Source organism: Lathyrus oleraceus, chromosome 6 (genome assembly GCF_024323335.1).
Source record: "Lathyrus oleraceus cultivar Zhongwan6 chromosome 6, CAAS_Psat_ZW6_1.0, whole genome shotgun sequence".
NCBI lineage: Eukaryota > Viridiplantae > Streptophyta > Magnoliopsida > Fabales > Fabaceae > Lathyrus > Lathyrus oleraceus.
The window spans coordinates 423075906-423101778 of NC_066584.1; the positions used below are offsets into that span (position 1 = coordinate 423075906).

Below are 25873 nucleotides of genomic sequence, written 5' to 3' on the forward strand. Positions count from 1 at the left end.
CAAGATGTCCTCTCCAACTTTTATTCTTTGAGAAACTTCAAATTCAACTTTCAAGGGCATGTGCCAAGAGGAAACACTATAGGTCATTTTGGGCCATTACCATTGAACAAATAATTTTCCTCAACTTCTAAAATGCATAACTCCTTCATGAAAAATCCAAATGAGGTCCAATTTGTGACCAAATGAATAGGTTTGAAATATATACAACTTTTATGAAGGAATGTTTTACATTTGAAGCTCATGGAAAAAGTTATTTAAGGTGGAAGAAGTGAACATTTGACTTGGTACTTAGAAAATTTTCAATTATGTTTGATTTTTCAAACTTCCACCTCAAAATCCATCATGATCCAAGCTTCAAATGGAAAAGTGTTAAACACGAAAGTTGTTCCCCTTGATCTCACTTTTCCAAAAAAGTTCAAAATCACTTCATTTGGACAAGGTTTGAATTACTTGCACATGGGTGTAATGCATGGCCGCATTTGGAAAGATTTGTAACCAATTTTAATTTCAACATTGCATGGTCCCTTGATTTTGTTTCAGCATCATTTAGAATTAAGTTTGGACCCTTTGACATCATTGATTGGGCTTTGTACACGCCCATGCAAGTATGCATGAGATCATTGCTATTTTTGGATTTTGAATTGAAGTGTGCAAAAAGCAAGGAGCAAGCCTATAAATACAAGTGCCTTGAGCTCAGAAATGGATCCCTATTGCCCAAGTTTCGTCCTTATTCTCTCCCAAACCACATTGAAAGGATAAACTTGAAGATTTCTTGAGAAATCTAGTTTCAATTCTCATTATATTTTTGAGTTGAAACCCCAAGAGTCCAAGCTTTTTAACCATCCAAATCATCTTCTGCAAGCTTCTAGAGTCAAGCCAAGCCAAATTGGAAGAAAGATCAAGCCAATTCGAAGCTCCTCGAAGGTGAAATTTCAGAAACTTTTCTTCTTCGATTCTCTCTTATTTCTCATCCATTTTGATGGATTGTTGGTTTGCTAAAGTACTACCAATATAGGCAACAAGATTGAGTCGCTTTGAGGTTAAATCGAAGCAACTCAGATCATGATCCTCAAAATTCAAATCCTTGTATTATTCAATATAATTGGAATTGGAGAGAATTGAGGACATGTTCGAGCTCCTAATCATTTTTCCTTCAAAATCATATCCTTGTTTTTCATTCTGGTGATGGTTGTTGGTCATTCAGTCCGGTGAGGCTCACTGGAGAAGATGACCGGAGTCCTAGCTCCGGTGGTGTGGTGACGTGTTCTCAACCATTTGATCCATCCAAAATGTTTTAATCCTGGCATTTCCTTCTAATTACCAAGCCTGCAACGCATTGACTAAGGCATATGATGGAATGCGCGCGCTTGGCCATCAGATCTGCCATCTCAATTAATGAGGAAGATCTAATGGCCCTCGTTTTTTCTATTTTCTATTTTTATTCTGATTTTTCATTTAATCCATTTATTTTGTTTAATTCATATTAATTTCATTTTTAATCCAAAAAATGGGACTTTCATAAAAAATCTTTAAATATTTTTCTCTTCCATATTCTGAATTAAAATCATTTTTGGGATTAATTTTGGTATTTTTCATGAATTAAATGTTTTTGTGCATATTTTAATTGTTTAAAAATACTTCTGACTTTTTAAAAATAGTGAAAATTTTTGTCTAAGGTCCTTTGACCTTGTTTGACCTAGGATAAATCCCTTGGCCATTTACTTGGTGTTTTGAAGGGATTTTAGGTTTTGACCAAATTAAAATGCATTTTAATTCATTTTTAAATTGGTTTTTAATTGATTAAATGCTTAAAGATGTTGTTGAGCCATTTTTATGGTCTTGTGATGTTTAACTTTCTGTTTGGGCCTTGGTCATGGTTGAATTGGCTTTTGTTGGATCAAAACCATTGGATTTAGGGCATTGATGAAATGTACATTTCATCTCCCAAAATGAATGGATGGTTTTGATTTGATGAAAGTCCTCCCATGATTAATTTGTGTTTCTATCTTCTCTTCCCTCTTCATCTTCATCCCTATTCTTCCTCATTCCATCATTTTGACCAATGAAATCTCTAATGTCAAAAGGCTAATTGATTCATCAATGACCTTGTGTCAGATGAATCAATATAAGTGTGACTGAGATAGGTCCCTCTCTTTTGGTCTTTTTCTTTTAGTGTGTGATATGTTTTAGGAGTTTGGTTCTTCATACCAAATCTCTAACATGCATTAACACCTAAATTTTGAATTCCCGGTCTCAGATAGTTGTGACTTCTACATAAGTCCAATTACGATTGCTTAACATAGAGCTAAATTTGACCCTCAAGGCATAACATTCTAGTAAGTGAGATTGTAAGTCTCCCATTCTTCATGGCATTCTGTGGAGACTTGACCTTTTTTCCTTTCACGGGAGCTAGTGGCATACTTGTTGAATTATCCAAGTTGGAACCCTTCTCATAGAAGATGTCTTGGTTTAAGGATTCATACTTGTGAAGGAATGGTTGAGTGTTCTCCAAAGAATGACTTAATCAATTAAAATCATCACTAACACTTGACTAACTTTTAAATAACATTTGACTAACTCTTGTTAATATTGTTTTACTTTCAAGTCATTTACTATTATTGCAATTTAAATTTCAGTCATTTATCATTCATTGCCATTTACATTTCATATAACTTGTTTATATTTATATCCTTTTCACTTTGCTCATTTGAGCCATATCTTGTGATTGTATATATTGTTTGTGTATTTTAATTTTGTTTGTGGTCTTAGGACCTTAAAATACCTAATAACAACAAAAACCCCAAAAAAACATATGGTGGACTGTTGAACTTGATCTGAACTTTTGGACTTAGGATTAGGCAACATGCCCTGTGCAAAAAGGACTTGGCCAATGCCAACATCTTGAGACTGAGTTATTTTGAATTGTGCTTTCATCTGATGCAAGACTTGGGAATTGTTTGAATTCACCTGCTACTCTCACTTGGTGCTTAATTATTATTTTGATCTTGTGTCTGATGCTTTATTTTGAGTTGATCAAGGAATATTTCATCTAATACATTGGAAGAAAATGAAGATTATTAGCTATTGGAGTGCTTGCTTGGATGTGGCTATCTTTATTTGATGTCTTGATCTTCATGATGTCTAGATATTTCTCATTGCTTATTGACTATTGCTTGTTTAAAGTCCAAAGGAAAATGGGTTTCTATATGACGTTCTTGTTAGTTGGATTGCATCTCATTGGTCAATTCTTTTCAACTCTTAACTTTTAAATTTGTGCTTAGGATAGCTTCTTCATCTCCTCCCACTTCTTTAATTTCAAAATCTCTTCCTCTTTTCAAAAACCCTCTTTGTTTGTGATTTCAGACTTAGACTTTGTTTTAATAATTAGAAACTTTGGCCTTATGCCATTGAATTTTCAAAATTTCTTAAATCAAATTTGTAAATAAACTTAATCATATTTACTTAAATTTCAAAAGACAAAAAGAACTAATAACTCCATTCAAATTTTTGGCCCTTTGTTCCTTTTCTTATTAAACGTTTGTTAAAAGCAATTCACCAACCTATTTGAAATTTTTACCACGAACTACGAGATTTTGATCCCTCATTTTTATGTTGATACGTAGGCACAAGTCCGAAGGTCTTGTCAAACACAAAAATATAAACCAATGAATTCTTTTCTCACCCCCACACTCTATTTTTCTCAAACATATTTTATACAAAAACATATGCACACATAAAAAAGGGCTCCCTAGGAGTACCTAGGACACTTTGGATGCTAACACCCTCCCTCTGTTAACAAACCCCTTTACCTGCAATATCTGGCATTTTATTAGTTTTGATTTGAAAACTTATTATCTTTGGGTTTGTTCATACTTTTCCATTTTCCTTTGGAAACAATAAAAGCGCGGTGGTGACTCTGGTTTTATTGACGTTAAGCTTATCCACAACTTGATGGTCATGAATTTACCGCTACAAGTACAAACACCAAAAATAATATGGGGGTGATAATACATTCATATATAGATAATATGCATAAACAACAAGGATAAATAAGAAACATGGTATAAGTCTCACAACTCTTATCATCTACCAAGATAACATTGATAACATAAACTCATACAAAACAACTAAATCAACCCATACAATCAAATTACTCATTCATATAAACTCATATATACAATTAACTCATACTCAATGAAGATGTGTGTGCAATGCTCGACTCCTCAACTCTATATGCATGTGGTACCAAGTTTTGGATGATTAGAGTTTTGTTACTGATTGTCGTCATGCCAAAGTCCCATCTCTGAATCGGGTTTCCCGAAAGTCCCCTCTCTAAACCAATCAACTCTACACCTCATGAATGCATGTAATGTAACTCAACTCTATCAATGCTCGTCACTGTCCCCTCTCTGAATCGGGCTCACATCTCAACTCTATCAAGGCTCGTCATAGTCCCATCTCTGAATCGGACTTGCAATTCAACTTTATCAATGCTCGTCATGGTCCCCTCTCTGAACCGGACTCATCACATATCAAACATTACTCTTGCATGGCCACTCTCCATGAAACTCAACAATGCTCATTATTAATCAATTGTTCATAACTCAACATAAGCTCAACAATTTCATGTATAGTAAACATCAATTCAATAAAATGCATCAATTCACATCAAACAGAATCAAATAATCTAAATTAGTACATGATAGTACCAGTTAATCATCAAAACAACAAATTGTCACAAAATTAACTCAAAAACAACTCAGTTTTGCATTGTCACTCTCTCTAAGCGACCTACAACTCGCTGAGCAAGCCCTCGCTAGGTGATCTCCTCTCTCGCCAGGCACACGTCTTGAAACCTTGAAAATCATTATCTATGCATATCTAGCTAAGCGAAACATTGCTTTCTGAGCAAAATCTCGTTGAGCAATGAATCGCTTGCTAAGCGCGAGTAAAAAAACCATAACATTCACCTTGTCACAAAAATCGATCTGAAATAGCCAAATCAACAATGCCATCCTCGTTAAGCACAACCATGGCTCACTGAGCATGGATTCGCTGACTGCGGCTTTTGCTCGCTAAGTGTGACTCACAGAAAACTAGAATATTAAAAGCAATCATCTTGCTGAGCGAGACCTCCTCACGGTGAGCAAAATTTCGCTAAGCGGGGCTTTGACCAAGCTGAGCGGGAGAGCCCAAAACAACAACGTCAAAAGTGTGATTTTCCATCATTAGAGCCCTATCAAAGCTCCGATTTCAACCCCAATTAATCCCCAAACACATGAAATTCAATCGTACATATTAATACAGTATTAAAAAAAATCAAATAGGTACAAATTAACATATAATACATTGATTTGATTAGAACGCATCATCATCTTCAACGCTTTTTAATACCACCATAAGAACAACAATTTAAGAATTAATCCAATAAATTCACACGAATTTGACATGCAGTCAATACATGAAATTAACATCAAAACACATAGATCATGAATGAAAACTCATCTCAAGCTTTAAAACATCCAACAATGGTGAAAAGGGAAAACCCCAAAGAAGGAGGGTAAGGAACCCTCTCTATCCTCTTTGCCTAAGCACCCACACATGAACAATTTCTCCCCCTTACCTTAGAATTGCATAATCTCTAAGCTTTTGGTTATGGTGTTTCTAGTTCTAGCCCTCATATGCCTTCTCTCTCCAAAACTCTTGGTTGCTCTTTCTCCTTGCCAAATTTTCACGTACAACACACTAATCATAATTTCCTCTCAATTTCTCTATTTAAATAAATCAAAATAAAACCTAATTACTTGTTTCTAATATTTCTCATGATATCCTCGCTTCTTGTTAATTACCTCCACACCCCCAAACTCTACTAAATTTCTACCCCAAAGTCTATTTTCTCAAATTAAATAATTAAATCAATTAAAATTAAATAAAAATCTCACTTTATTTCTAAAGGGTGTGTTCTCTCATCTTAGGTCATCTAGCCCCAAACACAAAATCAAATAATTCACCAGCACGTCACAAATTTAATTAAAATAGCATAATTAATTAAATACGAAAAAATGGGGTGTTATATGTGAAGGAGAAGGGCGATACAAAACGCATCGGAATTTAAAATTTCTCCTTTAGTGATCCTTACGAATGGGCGTGATCAGTGATAGAATCGTTACCTCTTGTGGCGATTGTAACCTTTGATGCAGATCTACGGAGAGATCACGAACGTTGAACGATGACAACGCCTTTACTCAGTCCACACGAACAGATTCCTTCAATCTCAGTGCTAGTTGCTACAAATGAAGGCTTTGAGAGAGAGAGAGAGAGAGAGAGAGAGAGAGAGAGAGAGAGAGAGAGAGAAACAAAATTGCAACTACACAAATGCTTCTACACAAGGGTTCTATTTATAGAACCACTTGTGTGGCCTGCAAGCTAAAAAGCCCACTCAAGTGTATGTGGCTCATATCTTATAATATGCCAAAATCACTTAAGCGCGTGGTACCTTACCATATTTCGTATTCTACTTAAGTACACCGTACCTTACGATGTTCTACAATTCACTTAAGGTCACCGTACATTACGGTATTCCTTAGTTACTTTATCTCTCACCAATCCGTCCTTTTGTGTGTGACCCTGTAGGTTTTCACGGCATTGGCAATTATATTAAATCACGTATTTAACATAATAAACAATGAACGGTATCTAGCAACACATCACTGCTACCCAAGACACGAAAATTTCATGTGATCTGACAAATCCTTTTGTGATAATACTTATATGTACAATTACCCTTTTGCCCTTATGTCTATATTGAACACAATGTATAGACTGTGTCATCCTTGTCCAGTTCAATATTGGGCCCATAGACATTTATCATGTTACGCAGGATGGGCAAATTCCATCTAGGTCACTCATGTCCCTTAGAATGCTTCATGGAGTACCCATCAACTGTCTTTATGGTCATCCAGTTACGGACAATGTTTGATCAACAATAAGGCACTTGACTCTATATCTAGGGTCCATAGTGGTTTTAGGTCGAAGGGTGGTATACACCATTATCACCATGAGAATAACTTATGACACTTTGCATAACATTCTATATAGTATTCTCATAGTGGGTTAACCCAGTATAAATATTACTCTTAATATTCATACCTATGTTTAAGACTTGATAACGCCTTATCCATGATCCATGAGATGTGATCATCAGTCTATATACATAATAGTCTTAATGCTTTAATGTTATCCCACTTTACAATAAAGCTCGACTATGGATACTTTAAGAATAGTGTCCTTATGTTTAATGTGATCTCATGATTAAGTCACACTTGATACATTAAACAGACTATCTATTCTAGGGACTTTATTAGACAAACATAATAAAATAAAAAGCCTTTTATTATTAATAAATAATTCGATACAAGTACCAAAAGTATTGGCCTCTAGGGCTTACACCAACAATCTCCCACTAGCACTAGAGCCAATCAGGCATACCCCTAATGCCCATAGATCTAGTATGGCCATCATGCTTCTGCTGCGCAAGAGGCTTTGTCAGTGGGTCAGCAATATTGTCTAGTGTAGGTGCTCTACATATTTTCACATCTCCTATATCAATTATCTCTCGAATGAGGTGATAACACCTAAGTATGTGTTTGGATCGTTGGTGAGATCTAGGTTCCTTAGCTTGTGCGGTGGAACCATTGTTATCACAATAGAGACCAATGGGATCCACAATGTTAGGAACTATGCCAAGTTCACTAATGAACTATTTGATCCAAACAGCTTCCTTTGCTGCACTTGAGGCAGCAATATACTCGGCCTCGGTTGTAGAATCAACAATTGTGTCTTGCTTTGAACTTTTCCAGCTCACAGTGCCATCGTTTAAGCAAAACACATAACCAGATTGCGATCTAAAGTCATCCTTATCTATCTGGAAACTAGCATCGGTGTATCCAATTACAGCCAGCTCTTCCTGCCCTCCATATATCAAGAATGAGTCCTTAGTCCTTCTCAAATACTTAAGGATATTCTTGACAACTACCCAATGAGCATCACCAGGATCAGATTGGTACCTACTCATTGCACTTAAAGCATACAAGACATCTGGTCGAGTACATAACATGGCATACATGATAGATCCTATTGCAGATGCATATGGAATCTTATTCATGCGATCCCTTTCTTCCTTAGTTGAAGGGGATTGTGTTTTTGATAGACACAGGCCATGTTGCATAAGTATGAATCCTTTCTTGGAATCATGCATATTAAAGCGTCTCAGCACTTTGTCTATATACGTACTCTGACTTAGGCCAAGCAGTTTTTGTGATCTATCTCTATAGATTCTGATTCCTAATATATAGGTTGCTTCACCTAGGTCCTTCATAGAAAAGCATTTCCCCAACCAAGACTTTACTTGTTTCAGGGTAGGGACATCGTTTCCAATGAGTAATATGTCATCTACATATAATACCAGGAAAACGATCATGCTCCCACTAACCTTCTTGTAGACACAAGGCTCATCTTCGTTCTTGATGAATCCATATTGTTTTACTGTTTCATCAAAATGAAGATTCCAGCTTCTAGAAGCTTGCTTCAATCCATAGATTGATCTTTGTAACTTGCATATCTTTTGGGCTTCTTCTGGTATGTCAAATCCTTCAGGTTGTGTCATGCACACATCCTCAAGAAGATTCCCATTAAGGAAAGCAGTTTTGACATCCATCTGCCATATTTCATAATCATGATATGCAGCGATAGCAAGTAAAATCCGAACAAATTTAAGCATTGCAACTGGTGAAAAGGTTTCATCATAGTCAACCCCATGAATTTGTTTATATCCTTTTGCAACCAGTCTTGCCTTATAGGTATGTACCTTACCATCCATGTCAGTCTTCTTTTTGAAGACCCACTTGCATCATATAGGGTTAACTCCTACAGGAGGCTCTACCAAGGTCCAAACTTGATTTGTGTACATGGAATCCATTTCAGATTTCATGGCTTCTAGCCACTTCTCAGACTCGGGACCAGTTATGGCCTCTTGGTAGGTCACATGCTCATCTTGATCCATGAGTAATACATCACCTTGATCAGTTATGAGATATCCATATCTCTCAGGTTGGTGACGTATCCTGCTTGACCTACGCTGGTCTTGTTCTACTTGAGCAGGCTGCTCTTCCACAACTACTTGTGTTTCCTGCTCTAATTCCTCCATAGGTGTATCGATGCTTTGTGATTCTTTAATTTCTTCAAGCTCTACTTTCCTCCCACTGATTCCTTAGGAAATAAAATCCTTTTCTAGGAAAACTCCAGTTCGAGCGACAAACACTTTTCCCTCAGAAGGATTGTAGAAGTAATACCCTCTTGTTTCTTTAGGATACCCCACAAATAAGCATTTGTCAGATTTGGGCTCAAGCTTATTTGAAATTTGTCGTTTCACATAAACTTCGCAACCCCAAATCTTCATGTAAGACATATGTGGTTTCTTACCACTCCATATCTCATATGGTGTCTTCTCAACCTTTTTGGATGAAACACGGTTAAGTGTGTAAGCTGCTGTAAATAGTGCATGTCCCCAAAAGGAGTTTGGAAGATCGGCGTGACTCATCATGGATCGGACCATGTCTAACCGGGTTCGATTTCTTCTCTCAGATACACCATTCCATTCGGGTGTTCCAGAAGGAGTAAGTTGGGATAGGATCCCACACTCTTTCAGATGGTCATCAAACTCTAGGCTTAAATACTCACCACCTCGATCTTATCGAAGAGTTTTAATATTCTTACCTAGTTGGTTTTGTACTTCATTCTTGAATTCCTTGAATTTTTCAAAGGACTCTGATTTGTGTTTCATTAAATACACATAACAATATCTACCGAAATCATCAGTAAATGTGATGAAGTACTGAAAACCTCCTCTGGCTGGTATGTTCAGTGGTCCACATACATCAGTATGTATGAGGGCCAAAAGATCATTAGCTCTTTCACCTTTTCCTGTGAATGGAGACTTTGTCATCTTTCCAATTAAACAAGATTTGCATGCCTCATATGATTCATAATCAAAAGAGTCCAAGAGTTCATCTTTATGGAGTTTGGAAATGCGTTTCTCATTTATGTGGCCTAATCGACAATGCCAAAGGTAAGTTGGATTTAACTCATTAGGTTTCATCCTTTTAGTATTAATGTTATAAATAGGCATTTCAAGATCAATGACATATAGTACATTATTCATTTGTGCAGTAGCATAGAATATATTATTCAAATAAATTGAGCAATAATTGTTCTTTATTATAAATGAAAAACCAAATTTGTCCAAACAAGAAACGGAAATAATATTCCTGCTAATTGCAGGTACATAATAACAGTTCTCTAACTGAATTATTAAACCACTAGGTAAAGTCAATACATAAGTTCCTACGGCTAAAGCAGCAACCTTTGCTCCATTGCCAACTCGTAGGTCAACTTCACCTTTTGCCAAATCTCTACTCCCTTTTAGCCCCTTCACATTGGTACAAATGTGAGAACCGCATCCAGTATCTAATACCCATGATACAGAAGTAGATAAATTAATTTCAATAACAAAAATACCTGAAGTTGAAGTCTCTACTCCATTCTTCTTATCTTCCAGGTACTTTGGGTAGTTTCTCTTCCAGTGTCCAGTCTTACCGCAATGGAAGCAGGTGCCTTCCTTTGTTATGCCTCCACTAGGCTTCAAAGCAGCAACAGTGGGTTTGGGTTTGGCAACTTCCTTGCCTTTCCCTTTATCACCCTGCTTGGTGGGTCTTTTGTTCTGTCTCTTTCCATTTCCGATCATCATAATGGACTTCCCTTTTGACTTCAGATTCTGCTCTCTTTCTGCAGTTTCATTGGCATCATCGGCATGCTTCTTATAAGCATATCTTTCTGCCTTAGGTGCAAAACTATGAGGTTCCTCTTCAGGAACAGGTTTCTACAAGACATACAACTTTCTATCATGTTTGAGGACAATCCTTAGATTTCGGTGTCAATCCAGAAAATTTGTCCCAGACAATTTTTCCTTGTCAAGGATTGATCGCAAAATGTTGTTATAGGTGTTTGTTGTCATGGTAATCTACATGAAAATAATGAAAATATAAGTATCAATAACATATTTAATTAGGCCTTTAATTAAATATGCTCCCATTATTTTACTCAAAACAAATGACCCTCACCATTTGATTCGGAAAATCCCATTGGAAGATTTTCTAGTGGGTCGAGATCCATATTTCACTTTGTTTTAAGTCCGCGTAGGCGAATTACACAAAACTAGGTTATTTATGTAGGAACTCCTTCCAATTGTATCTAATACAACTCTCGAATATTTTAGTTGGGTGAATAACTCCTTATTCCAATCCATCACATGGATCATTTCCAACCCTTGCTTCTAAACATATATAATCTTATTATAATTTGTTTAGTTAAGTTTGACCCATTGTTTTAGCAATTGGATATTAGAATCATCCCATCGCACCTTACTAATATAGAACATGCACCTCGCGTAGGGGAAACCTACATTATCCGATACTAGTCTTGATGAGTGTTAAAACTTGGAAAGCATAAACTTAATATTTAATTTGAGGGAATTTGCAATTATTCTGATCTCACCGGCTTATTTATCATATAAATCGTCTCTCACATGCATCAACATACATTCACATGCATCAACATACATAAAGAAACAGTTATGGCCCCTAGCGCAATTGTTCTCCCAAGCCAATGAGAGAACCTAAGCTAACCTAATAACGATCTAAGCTTCTCCAAGCAAGATCTTCAAGGTTGTCCTCCTTTGATATTGAATTCTTCTCTTTCTTCATAACATTACATTACATAAAAGGAACTCGTTTTACATACGAGGGAGTGAGATGAGAAAAGAAGTTACATTAAGAGATTAAAAGAGAGGCACGACACGCAGGTCGTATTTTAAAAACCCAAAACAAAATAAAGAAAAATTAAGGCCATAACCGATCACCACAAGACAATAATAATAAACACATTATTATTATTATTAATTTTAATTCTTTTAATTAATTAAAACCAAATTAAATTTCGGCGACCAATCACACTACGCAGAGTTAGTCGGGGGTCCGCTGCCAGGTCAGCGAGAATAGGGGTAAAGGGGGCAGCGCCCCTTTGCGGGGTTGTAGGGGCAGCGCCCCGCGCCGAAAATTTTAATGAATAATTCATTTGAAATCGACGTCGTTTTTCGCATCAACACTTGATACTTTAAGGCACAACTCTTGCGCAGTCACAATCCTAATCGCATAACTCTTTGACAACACAACCCTTGTGCCGTCATTAACCCTAATGCACCAATTTCAGACCGTCAAACACATCTCGATTGTTGATTCAGTATGATTGATCAACACGTCATTGCTTCACCATACTAATGTCGGATCAAGAAGCAAACGACCATTGATCGCTCAAAGGAAAACAACCATTAAGTGTTTGAATGAACAAAACAGAAACAGTATATCATATATACCGTATTTTACATCAGGATTACTTATATCATATATATAACTTGATCGATCTGAATTGCATAACCTATGGGCGATCGATGTATCGCTGCTTCACCATATTAATGTCGGATTCCGAAGCATAGTCAACATCAATCATCCAAATCGTACACATATGATGCCAAATTTAATTACTCGTTTATTCTTTGATTCATTCTGTCTTTTAATCGTATTAATACAGAAAATACATAAAATAAACAGCTATCAGATGCATGGCTTTGTAAGTGGCTCTGATACCACCGAAGGAGAAGGGCGATCCAAAACGCAACAGAATTTAAAATTTCTCCTTTAGTGATCCTTGGCATGATCAGTGATAGAATCGTTACCTCTTGTGGCGATTGTAACCTTTGATGCAGATCTACGGAGCGATCACGAATGTTGAACGATGATAACGCCTCTACTCAGTCCACACGAACAGATTCCTTCAATGTCAGTGCTAGCTGCTATGAATGAAGGCTTTGAGTGAGAGAGAGAGAGAGAGAGAGAGAGAGAAACAAAATTGCAACTACACAAATGCTTATACGCAAGGGTTCTATTTATAGAACCACTTGTGTGGGCTGAAAGCTAAAAAGCCCACTCAAGTGTATGTGGCTCATATCTTATAATATGACAAAATCACTTAAGTGCGTGGTACCTTACCATATTTCGTATTCTACTTAAGTACACCGTACCTTACGATGTTCTACAATTCACTTAAGGGCACCGTACATTACGGTATTCCTTAGTTACTTTATCTCTCATCAATCCGTCCTTTTATGTGTGACTATGTAGGTTTTCGCGGCATTGACAATTATATTAAATCACGTATTTAACATAATAAACAGTGAGCGGTATCTAGCAACACATCACTGCTACCCAAGACATGAAAATGTCATGTGATTTGACAAATCCTTTTGTGATAATACTTATATGTACAATTACCCTTTTGCCCTTATGTCTATATTAAACACAAGACATAAACCGTATCATCCTTGTCCAGTTCAATATTGGGTCCATAGACATTTATCCTGTTACACAGGATGGGCAAATTCCATCTAGGTCACTCATGTCCCTTAGCATGCTTCGTGGAGTACCCATCAACTGTCTTTATGGTCATCTAGTTACGGACAACGTTTGATCAACAATAAGGCACTCGACTCTACATCTAGGGTCCATAGTGGTTTCAGGTCGAAGGGTGGTATACACCATTATCACCATGAGAATAACTTATGACACTTTGCATAACATTCTATATAGTATTCTCATAGCGGGTCAATCCAGTATAAATATTACTCTTAATATTCATACATATGTTTAAGACTTGATAACTCCTTATCCATGATCCATGAGATGTGATCATCAGTCTATATACATAATAGTCTTAATATTTTAATGTTATCCCATTTCACAATAAAGCTCGACTATGGATACTTTAAGAATAGTGTCCTTATGTTTAATGTGATCTCATGATTAAGTCACACTTGATACATTAAATGGACTATCTATTCTAGGGACTTTATTAGACAAACATAATAAAATAAAAAGCCTTTTATTATTAATAAATAATTCGATTCAAGTACCAAAAGTATTGGCCTCTAGGACTTACACCAACAATATGTTGTATATAATCTACCCTTAGTCTTGATTTCTAAATAATTTGGGACAATTTTTGTAAGTCTGGAACAACCCCCCTGATCTAGGTTAAGGGGCATGGTGCAAACTTCGAGTTCGTACAAATGTGATTGTTCCGTTAAGGAATAAGAAATGTATGGTGAGGCGATAAAATAGAGTCTTGGTGTGGCAGAACAAACTTCTGAGATGGCGGAGCAAACTTCTGGTATGGCGGAGATGGGGTGGACCTGGAAGATTATCACTCTAACATTCAAATTTGTGAGTAAGTAACAAAAGAGTATAGTAAGTTATCGTTAGAACATACCTTGGATCTCGCTTGGGATACCTTCTATATGAGGAGCAGATAGAGATGTTACATGTCTTCCAACGTGGAACACAGAGGACCATTAGATAATATCCAACAATAAATTATTTGTATCTGACATGAATCAAATACGGGTTTCAAGGTCGTGGGTGCATTGTACCTTTAACACATTATAAATTTTTGTTGATTGACTGGACCTCTTCATTATTAGGCCTTGGATCATCCTGAAAGAGCTTATACTTGAGTTTGGCTCGCACACTCTATAATTGTTCAATTAAATTATAGACTTAAATAATCTTTTTGTCTCTGTAAGTTGACGTGTTTTTATTTTTAGTCCCTAAAGCTTTGTTTTTTTTAGGAAATAATCCTTAAATGTTAAATCGTTTTGGTTGTAGTCCTTAAAATCAAAATTCGCAGGAAAATCTACTGGTTTCCTGCAAATTTTCCTTCGAATTTTCCTGCGGATTTCACTTTAGCAACTAAAACAAAAATGATCTTAACATTTAGGGACTATTTCCAAAAAAAAAAAGATTTAGGGACTAAAAATGATTTTAACTTTTAGGAACCATTTTCAAAAATGATTTTTATAAAAAGTTATTTGAAATAGTTTCAAAATTAAGTGATTTTTTGAAATTTTGATATCCAATTTTTTTTTAAAATAAATGATGAAATATCTAAAAGCATTTTAAGAATAACTATAAAAAATAAATTTTTATTTAAAACTTTGATGAAAATTCTTTTTATAAATTCTTTTTATACAAAATTATGTTACACTATAAAAATTATCATCTTTTAAAATTAAAATAAACGGTCTCATAAAGGTGAATTGAATTTCACTATTTTACATGATAACCTAGTTGATACACGATAGATACATATTTATATCGGTGTAGTTTGAAATTTTAGATTTCTTCTTACTTTAGCGGTTTTTCAAAACCTAATTCACCTATAATTTTTATTTAAGAATAAAAATAAGAACACTTTTTCTTCAAAAGTGATAGTAAATATCAATTAAAACCCATCTTCATGAGAAAAAAAAAACAATTAAAAAATCATCTATTTTATAACAGTCGTGTGAAATATTGAGTCCCATTTGCAGATTTTCAAATACATGTTCAAGATCTAGTAAGAAAAGGTTCAAAATAGGGGATTTATACTTCTCATCCCCCGAATATACTTGGCACTCCCAATTTTTTATATAGTTCAAAATGCCTATTTTATTATTTATTCTCTTGATATTTGGGGGAAATTTTCACTTTCAAAGTTGTATTAAAACTAAAAATTTGATAGTTTGTTCAAAAAAATTGGTATCATTTTGTATCGAAAAATTCCAAAAGTTTTGCATTTTATTGGATTTTTAAAAATTGGTATAAATTTTATCGAATTTTAAAAAATTCAATTTGAATTTTATCGATTTTTAGAAAATCCAGTAAAGCACAAACTACCTAGATATTTTTTAAAATATCACAAAGTTTCCAAATATTTTGAAAATCCACTATACCGGATTTTTTAGGCCCCTTCAAGAAATTCGGTAGTTCAAAATCAAAATATTTTTCTTATGCGAGTCTGAGATGGTTAGATCTTCTAAAAATTTTACTTAGTTCTTTATCACTGATTTTGTATGTCATACTTGCATGTTTTTTGTTGTTATACATGGCATAATTCATTCATTCATTATTTTTTTAATATATTATGTGAAAATTTTAAACGACTTTTGGTATCTCTGACATAAATCATTCCTTCATTATATGTTTTAAATGACAGATAGATATCCTAAAGACCTGACGAGCGCTGCAAATATCTATAAGGCAATATCTACATACCATATGAGCAAGAGAGGTTCATTAACAGAAATGCAACATATGTTAAAAACTAATTCATGATGAAAAATACATGTATTGGACTAGAAACATAGAGGAATCAAATGTTATCCTCGATATATTTTGAACACATCCTGATTCAATGAAGCTAATAAACATGTATCATTTGGTGTTAGATACAAAACAAACAAGTAGTGGATTCCTCAAATATGTAACTTTTCCTTTATGTTTACTAATGTTATTGCTCTGTGAAGCTGGTGAACATATTGTGTTGATTGTTGGTTGTATGTACAAAACAAATAGGTATTGGATCCCACTACTTGAGATCGTTGATGTTCATTGACGTTTTCGGTTGAATTTACATATTTGAAATATGAAAGTGAGGAAAAACTCACACGATCGTTGGAGAAGTTGGAGGAGTTGTTCACATCCGAGAAGCTGCTTCCCAAGGTCATGGTGACAGACCGAGAACTTGCCCTGATGAATTCCATGGAAGTTGTATTCCTATCCTAAATTCATATATTGTGTGTTCCATATTTCAAAAAATATTAGCATGAAGTGCAAGGAGTATGTTGAATCTAATAAGCGAAAGCATGTTATGAATTTATGGAACAAAGTCATGTATTCAGATAGTGAGTATGAGTTTCAGCAGCAATTGAAACATTTTTAGATAGTATTTGCTGATATACCTTTATTTGTTGAGTATGTGCACCAAACATGGATGCCACCCTATAAAGAAAAGCTTGTTGTTGCATGGACTAATTGAGTCACTCATTTAAGGAACACAACAACAAACAGATACATTATTGTGAGTTTGATTTTGTTACATAAATATTCACCAATTTAATTATTACATCATTCTATATTATTGTTTTATAGGATTAAGTTTGCTCATTTGAGACTAAAAAACATGTTGACTACTAGTCGTGGAGATTTGTGTGCCAACTATGTAGTGAACACCGTGCTGAAGCTGCAATTAGGTGCAATTAGAACATCATTTCATAAAAGTGTTGTCAACATTAAGTGTCAGTATAACACTTTATTTTACTCTAGATTGCATGACTTTGTATCAAGACAATGTATACAACAACACATTAAAATGGAGTTGAAAAGAGTAAAATTTGTTGATTTTGACAAAGTTGCATGTGGTTGCTTCATTAGGACAACAAATGGATTACCTTATGTGTGTGAACTTGCAGGTCTTCAAATACAAGGTTACCCTAATTCATTAGATTTCATTCATTTGTTTTGGAAGAAAAGTTACACATTAATGATCATGAAGTCACTGAAGAAGATAGTGAAATACAATTGGACTTGGAAGAATAATGTGAAGAGTTGAAGAGATATCTTAGTATCTTGGACATCGTTGGCCAGAGGCCGATGAAGCAAAAAGTTTGGAAACTAACACATCCATGCACATCTATGTGTCAACCGTCAGTGAAGCAAAAGCCAAAAATAAGAGTTAAAAAAAGTAAGAAGGGGAAAGTGAGTGATGTGCATCATCAACCTTAGTAGTGAGAGTGTGTTGAGGTCTCCCAGGAAAGTTAGAAGACGACGAAATCATCTAGTAAAGCTCCACCAAGTCAACTGTCTAGCCAGTCTTGCATACATCTTTGTCTATCTCAATTTCCTATTTTCTTACATGACTATATTGTAGATATTATAAATGTTGAGCCAATTGAAAATTGTGGTTTTCGTACGATTGCAGTTTTACTTGGATGGGGTGAAGAGTCGTGGTCCTTGGTTAGAATGTAGTTAGATAGTGAAGTTTATCTAAACAATCCAATGTATTCCAAGGTGTTCTGTGATATGGCCTCTGGAGTTAAGAATTTGTTGCGAGTATCCAACTTGGATGTTCAAGATCATGAGAAACAGATGATCATTTATAATATAGGTTATCCTATTACTTCTGTAGATATAGTGTGATATTGATCTCGTTATCCAATAACCTTAACTTCACTTTCTTACCACTTGTTGTATCTTCATTTATGCCTACAAGTGAACATAAGTTTATTGCAACAAAAGTCATTAGGTTCAAGTAATGTTAAAAATCCGATTGTCTCCCGTCACTGACAGTTGGAGATAAAAATATAGTGAAGGTGGAAAAGCATGGGGATCAGCATGTGAGAGACATATAAGACATTTGCAAGAAGAAGTAAGGAAGTGAACGAAATTTGTTTTGTTTTAATAGTCCAATCCTAGTGATTAATTGTATGTAATTTGTCGGATTTTGATTGTATCCAACACTTTTAAATGTTAATTCATGACATGATACTTGGGTTCATGTTAAATTATATTAAGATTCATATTAATTCAGGTTTATTGAATTATTGTTAGGTTAATTATGTCATAAATTTATTTTAAAAATCCAACAAATTTTAAAATCCTTATTATCTGCCGGATTTTTTTGAAAATTTCAAAAATAACATGCGAATATCGAATTCTTAATTTTTTAATTGTCTGGTTTTTAAACATTCGTATCTTTCAAAACAATTACCTAAACCCAGATCTTTCAAAGAAATCCTATAAATTCTCATGCATTCTTCAAATGTTGAGAAAAAATTTACCAAAGAAATTGGATTTTACCAGATTTTTTTGTAAAATTCGAGTAAAACTTCACGATTTCAACAAAACTCCAGTACTGATGATAAAAGTCCAATAAAAAATTCATTCAAATTTTCAGAATTCAAAGTCTTGACATATGAATATGATACAAACTAGAATGAATCTCTCTATTTACACTCTACGGTATGAATTGCAGGACACTGAAACGCCACAACATTTTAGCGAAAGAATTTGAATAAATCTCTAGTTCAGAGACATGTTATTTAGTACAAAATGTTATGAAAAAACAAATAAAATAAGCATAATAATTTATGCATATGAAACAACAGACAATATATATAATACAAGAAACATAGGCACCAAAACTTCAGTAAACCAATCGTCAAGCAAAAGACAGAGTTTACAAGATTGCTGACCTAGTTAAAGCTGATGCGCATTTCCTTTCGCTTCAATTCTAAAGCCATGCGTTCATTTTCAAGCTTCATTCTTTCGTTTTCGAGACTCATCTTCTCCAACTCCTGGTCCTTTTTTTTACTAAACCTCTGCCACTTGAATCTTTGTTTCTCTAATACCAACGTCTCGGCCTGAATTTGTAGCTTTTGCTCTTCTAATTGAACTTGCCGAATGTCAACCCGTTGCTTCTGTAACCATGCTGCTCTCGTGTTTTCAGGTAAAACTTGGTTACCGTCAGAATGAACCGTTTGTCCGCGTGGATGCGAACCTTGGTTGAAATAATCTTGACAACTTGAAGAATTACCAAGAGTGTTATTGCTACCATCTTCTTGGCTGTGGATTTGTTTCAAGTTCTTCATCGTTCCACCTAACCGCTCACCACGGGAAGCACAGTGCATTTTAAAATCGTCACGTTCTTCAATCTCAACATCTTGCTCATCGTCATCATGATCCTCGACATGGGACATTCTGATATCGTCATTATCATGATCATGATCATCCCTATTCCGGAGAGCTAACTGCATCGAACATTGCAATGCAGGATCATGCGGCAAATGCAACCGATTACCATTATGATAAGAACACATCTCTTCATAAAACAAGTGTTTCGAGCTTAATATTTTCCGAACATCGTCCTTTTCTTTCTCGGTAAGAAAATTAATTACATCCAAAAGTAAAGGATTTTCAACAACCTCACAAGAAGTCCCTCTCCCTAACATATCATTAAGCTTTTTGTACCGTTTATTGAGATCATTGAACTTATCCTCGCATTGTTGAGGCGAAACATGATAACCTCTTTCAGCCATAACCTTCGATACAGATTTCCACTTACCCTTTTTCTGTAAAACCGTAAATTTCCTTCTTCCACTTCCACCACCACCACCACCGCCATCAGAACTTATATCCTCACCTATATAAGAAACAGCAGTTATCATAAGCCTCACCATCTTATCCGTCCACTTCACACGCTGCCAAGGCGATGGCGGTCCCTTTTTACCTCTCCCCCCTTCATGTTGACCGTCAAAACCATCCTCATTAAGACTCCGCTCATCTTCATCACTAGTCGAGTTTTTGCTTCTCTCTCCCTTACCGTAATCAGTCATCGAAATAGTTTGATCACAGTTCAGCAAGGGAGAAAACCCATCATGAACCGATGAATGCAGTGAAGAACCTTGACACGGATGCGGATGAGGTTGATGCTGATGAATGGTGTGAGGATGATGTGCTTGATGATGAACCTGAATTGATCCAGGTAAATCAAATCCACCAAAAGATTTTCCAACACCACCTTGTGACAAATTCACATCCATTTTTTCTCACAAACAAAAACAACAACCTAGATCAAACTACCAAACCCATTACACACCAAAACCTAAACTTTTCAAAACCCCTAACAACTTTTTCACCTAATCTACAATCAAACATAATGAATCACCAATCTAACCAGAACAAAAAAACATCATTATAAAGTGACTAATACAATACAATACCTCTAATCCAGTGACAAAAAAACAAAAAGGAACTAACTTTCACACAACAAGAAAGAGACAAGGCTCGAAATCAATAACCCATAAGCAAAAAAAGGGAAATGATTAAAGGGTCAAGAAAAAACAGAAATAAAAACCTTTTCTTGAAGGGTAACAGTGAAAGAAGTTAAAGGTACTTATCTGGTGCAAAACTGCATAGAATTGGTGACTGAGAAGCTGGAAAAAAGGAGGTTTGAGGAAGAAAAACCGGAGAGAAAAGAGAGTTACGACGTTGAAGGGTCGGAAAACTGAACAGAACCCCGGCAAAAAGGAAAAAACAGAGACTCGGTTAACAACATAGGAAAATACATAGAAGTGTTTTTTTTTTTTTAAGGAAAATGCTTTTTTATTTTATTTTTTGAGTTTCTTTCAAATGAATTATAAATAGATAAAAAGTCAAATATTTTTAATAATTCATTTGAATGATAGTAAATATGAAATAAATAAAGTAAATTGTTATAAATTTGGATTTAATAAATATTTAATTTGGTTTAGTCAAATTAAAAAATATTACATTTAGTAAAAGATAAATAAAAGATTTTTTTCTGTAATCAAATAAATTAATCAATTTTAGTCAAATATGAATAAATAAATCAAAAAAATAAATCAATTTTTTCAAACAATTAAAAAATGTGTTTGCTTTTTAGTATAATGAAAATCATATTTCTAAAAAAAAACTATTAAAAGTAATTATTTAAACAAAGTCACTTTAATAGATTATTTAACAATATAAAACTATAATAAAGAGATAAAATAATATCTCAAGAGTACCTAATTTAAAATAAACTTATTTTATATAAATGATTAATAAAAGTTGTGTTAACATGTGTTTTTAAAATTAATTAAAAAAACTATTTTAAAAAACATAATTTTCCAATATAATATTTTTATATTTATTTTCTTAACAATATATTGACATTCTAGAGAACTTTTACCACAATCAAACAAAAATACCATTTTTTTATAAATAAAAAATATTGAAAAAGTTATTCCATTTATACTTAATAATTATTTTTATATATTTTTATAAATAATATATGAATACTTTATTAATTTAATCAATTAAAAAATTATGCTAAAGTCATATCAATTTAATTCTGATAAGTTCAAATCTCAGTCAAGGTAGTCATCAGTCAATTTAAAAAACTACTAACTTTATATTTGAAAATAATTATTTAATTTCTATATTTTAAGAATCAAATTTCTATATTTTAAGAATCAAATTTCTTTATTTTAATTACCAATTTAAATTTTATTCTATTGGTAATAATTAATGATTAATTGATCCTACTTACTCAAATCCTGATCCGCCACTAGCTGAATCCAAAACATGAGATAAGTTATTTTAAGTATAATAAAAATATATAAGTGGACTTGTGACATTTTTTTTATACTTTAAGAATGATGATAATAAGTGTATTTAAAATTTTGGTTAAAGAATTTTTAAATAATGGCTAGTTTAAATACACAAATACATTATTTATTATATTAAAAGATATTCTATTTTATATTTTTGAATAATTAAAATAATATATGTATTTTAAAACACTCATAAATAAAATATATAATTTAATAGGTCTTGAACATAATTTAATATATGAAAGAAAAAAAACTTTACAGGTTCAGTGTATGAGAAGATCCAGTGGGCCCATCCGATGTCATACTCAAAATATATATATATATATATATATATATATATATATATATATATATATATATATATATATATATATATATATATATATATATATATGCAATTTGATGGGTATTGGGCCCCTTTTTAGTTGCAGCTTACACATTTGCTAGTAGTCTATTTAATAACATCAAACTGATTAAAATGACACTTCAAATTATACGAAAGAATAATTTAATTAAAACAACATAAACACGAAGATTATATTATTTTTCTTTTCCAGTAGGAATGACAATAATGACTATGAATTCATGCTGATGTTTTGAATATTTCAATCTAAAAATATCATCTTTTATCAATTGAAGTAAATTTTATAGATAAAATTAATTATAAGCAAGAAACATTTTTTTTACGCAAGAATTATATTATTTAATTAAATAAATTATTACATTTGTTTTTGAAATGCATATTGCACCAAAAATTATTTTAACACTTATTACTTTATGGAACAAAGATATGTAGGATTACTTTTGGTATTCTAAACAATGATTATATATATGTTTGTGAAAAATAAAAAGTGTTCCAAAAATTTGAAGATGTATTTTTCAGACACACTCTATCTATACTTAATTCATTCGTTCGTGAGTCAGACATTCATTTTGTCAAAAATAAATACGGAGATGCATTTTCATAACTAATATGAAAATATACTTTGAGATAGGGTTTGAGTCAAATACGCGTCAGACATTCTCTCTTTCTCTATTTCTCACTTATCAAATCACAAAACCACTTCTCAAGTTTCTCTAATACTTTGAAGTGTTTTACCAATCCAAGTCTTTTTCCAACTCCATTCAATTCAAATGTTTTATCAATTACTTTTGAATATACATTCAATCCAATTGTTTTAACTTCAACTACACAATTGATAAGTTTTTTCTTTTTTCTTTTTTTAAATTTTCTATTCATGCATTACGAAACAGGTAGATTGGGTTGTTTAAGAAACATTACTATATAAGTAGTTAGACTCATGGTTAGGTAGTTTTTTAAAGGATGTGTTTTGTATCATTTTTGTTTTTCTTATTTTCTACCATTTTTGTGTTTTCTGTGTTTCAGGAAACTACAGAAGTGCACTTTTGTATTTTGTCTAAATTTGATTTTTCAAAAATACGGAAGTGCACTTCTGTGTTATGTTTACATTGTTTGCTTTTGATGTCTTTCATCCGGATTTGATTTTTTCTGCTTTGTTTAGTTTAATTATAAGTAACATGGATGTAAACCAAGAATGATTGAGGTACGGTAGTGTCCCAACATGCATCTGTTGGCAGGGAGAGAGTCTAATCTACGTGACCACAGGTTGATTCCAATTCATTTGACGCGGAGTGCCCACTTATGGGATTCATGTTGAAGGTGAGAAAAACACAAGATGGAAGTTGAATTGTGTTGGCTTTTTCTTTCTTTTAGAACTTTTAAGTCGGATTTTAAACACAAGGTTATATAAATCTTAGCTAGTTAGAGATAAGGCAGCGGATATAAAATGCAAGAAAAAAGAATAACGCATAGGACAAGATTACAATTTGCTCAAGCACACGAGCAAGAGACTTCATTTGCTCAAACACACAAGTAAGAGACTTTCTTGCTCAAGCACACAAACTTGAGATTCCTTGCTCTAGCACACAAGCTAAAGACTTCTTTACTCACACACACAAGTACGAGACTTCCTTGCTCTAACACACAAGCTAAAGACTTCCTTACTCACACACACAAGTATGAGACTTACTTGCTCTAGCACACAAGCTAAAGACTTCATTGCTCACACACGCAAGTATGTGACTTCCTTGCTCTAGCACACAAGCTAAAGACTTCATTGCTCAAACACTTAGTAAGAGACTTCTAACAATCTACCTAACAGATAAATGATTGTTGGATGAATACACTTGATATACAATCAAAGGTGTATAAATAATACAATGCAATAGAACTTTTTTAAAACTTAAGGATTTCTAAGATATACAAGGATAAGAAATCCTAAGTTTAGCTTGTCCTAAAACTTTGACAAAGTAGCTTCTCTTTAGTTGTCAATGTTGTTTATTAGCATGTTCAACGTGTATGTGTGTATATCATGTGTGTTGATCTTCAAGTCTTTTAGTTCCTTAAATAGTAAAGAAAAGAGTCGTTGAAGATGCAACATAATAGCCCTTTTAGAAGCTTCAAAAGAGACATTGGGAGATGTTGAGATGTTTCACCAAACTGTCAGGTTAGGTGAAACCTAGTTTGAAACATATTTGCTACAAAAGGAATTAGCAGTTGTATCCCAGTAGACTCTAAAGAAACTAGAGCTTAGGTCATCACGTGATAAAGTGTGTTCAAATATGAACAATGACCTATCATTGTCACCTTGGTCTTTGTGCTTTGGCTAACTCAGGTTATGATCACCAGACGAAGACTTCTCCAAAGTTTGTTCTTTAGAGGATGATTCCTTAAGACTCTGATGTTTGAATGTTGAGACGACTCCTTTAGAGTCAGTTCTCCAACTTCTGATTCATCATAATATGATCTTCACGCTTATTTTTGGATGTTCAGAGTCAGAACCAATACTTGGATTTAATATGAATTATAATTTATGGTCCTGTACACTTTAACAGACATTAATATATGACGACTTCTCGGCAAGTGTATCGATAATGTCGCAGTAATAAAAAGATTGAATCCACAAGGATTCTGTTTAACAAGACAAAATATGTGCAATGTATAAAAAAGAGTAAAATGTGGGGGGGGGGGGGGTGAGTTTGCAATGCGAAAAGTAAATAAGTGCTTAAACATGATTAAGAAAGTGGACATATTGTGTTTAGAATCCCCTATTTCGCTATTGTTAATGTTTGATGCCTTGTATGAATAATCTTATCATTATAACCCTACGACGAATTAACAAAGTTGTTATAGCCGATCCCTCACAAAATAACTCACTAATAATTACTCGGAGCTTCCTATCCCTAGTCCACCAGCGTAAGCAGGATTAGGCGATGCCCAAAATATTAATTTCATATGCCACTACTTAGGGTCTCCTATTCTTATTCAACTAGCGTAAGTACAATAATTGCTCTAGGTCCAACACATAGATTAATTGTCAGTATTCCCTATGTGCCCACAATCAATATAAAAGAGTATCTCACATGAAAAGCATTAAGAATAATAAGAAATTGAATAGGATTATAAATCAAAAGGTTCATACAAAGTCAAATCAATATATTACCCAACAATATTGAAATAAGTTCATCATAACACAACCTAACCTAGAGGAGTTTAGCTACTCATAATTAAGATTACAATACCAAAAACGGTAGATGAAATTGCATATGAATTACCTTGAAGTAATGGCCTTCAGTGGTTTCTAATACCCTAAAAATCACCCTTGATGCTGTAAAAATCGTGTCTTGATCTCC

General features: G+C 33.8%; 1 protein-coding gene across 1 annotated transcript; it reads right to left on the minus strand.

Annotated features, from left to right (window-relative positions):
* Window positions 1-16749: 16749 nt before the first annotated feature.
* Window positions 16750-21129, minus strand: LOC127092690 (uncharacterized). The gene is made up of 2 exons (XM_051031568.1): window positions 19238-21129; window positions 16750-16765 (listed from the first exon to the last, which is right to left on the minus strand). The coding sequence occupies exon 1, from the start codon at window positions 20582-20584 to the stop codon at window positions 19238-19240; it is 1347 nt and encodes a 448-aa protein (XP_050887525.1). The 5' UTR covers window positions 20585-21129; the 3' UTR covers window positions 16750-16765.
* Between the last annotated feature and the right edge of the window lie 4744 nt (window positions 21130-25873).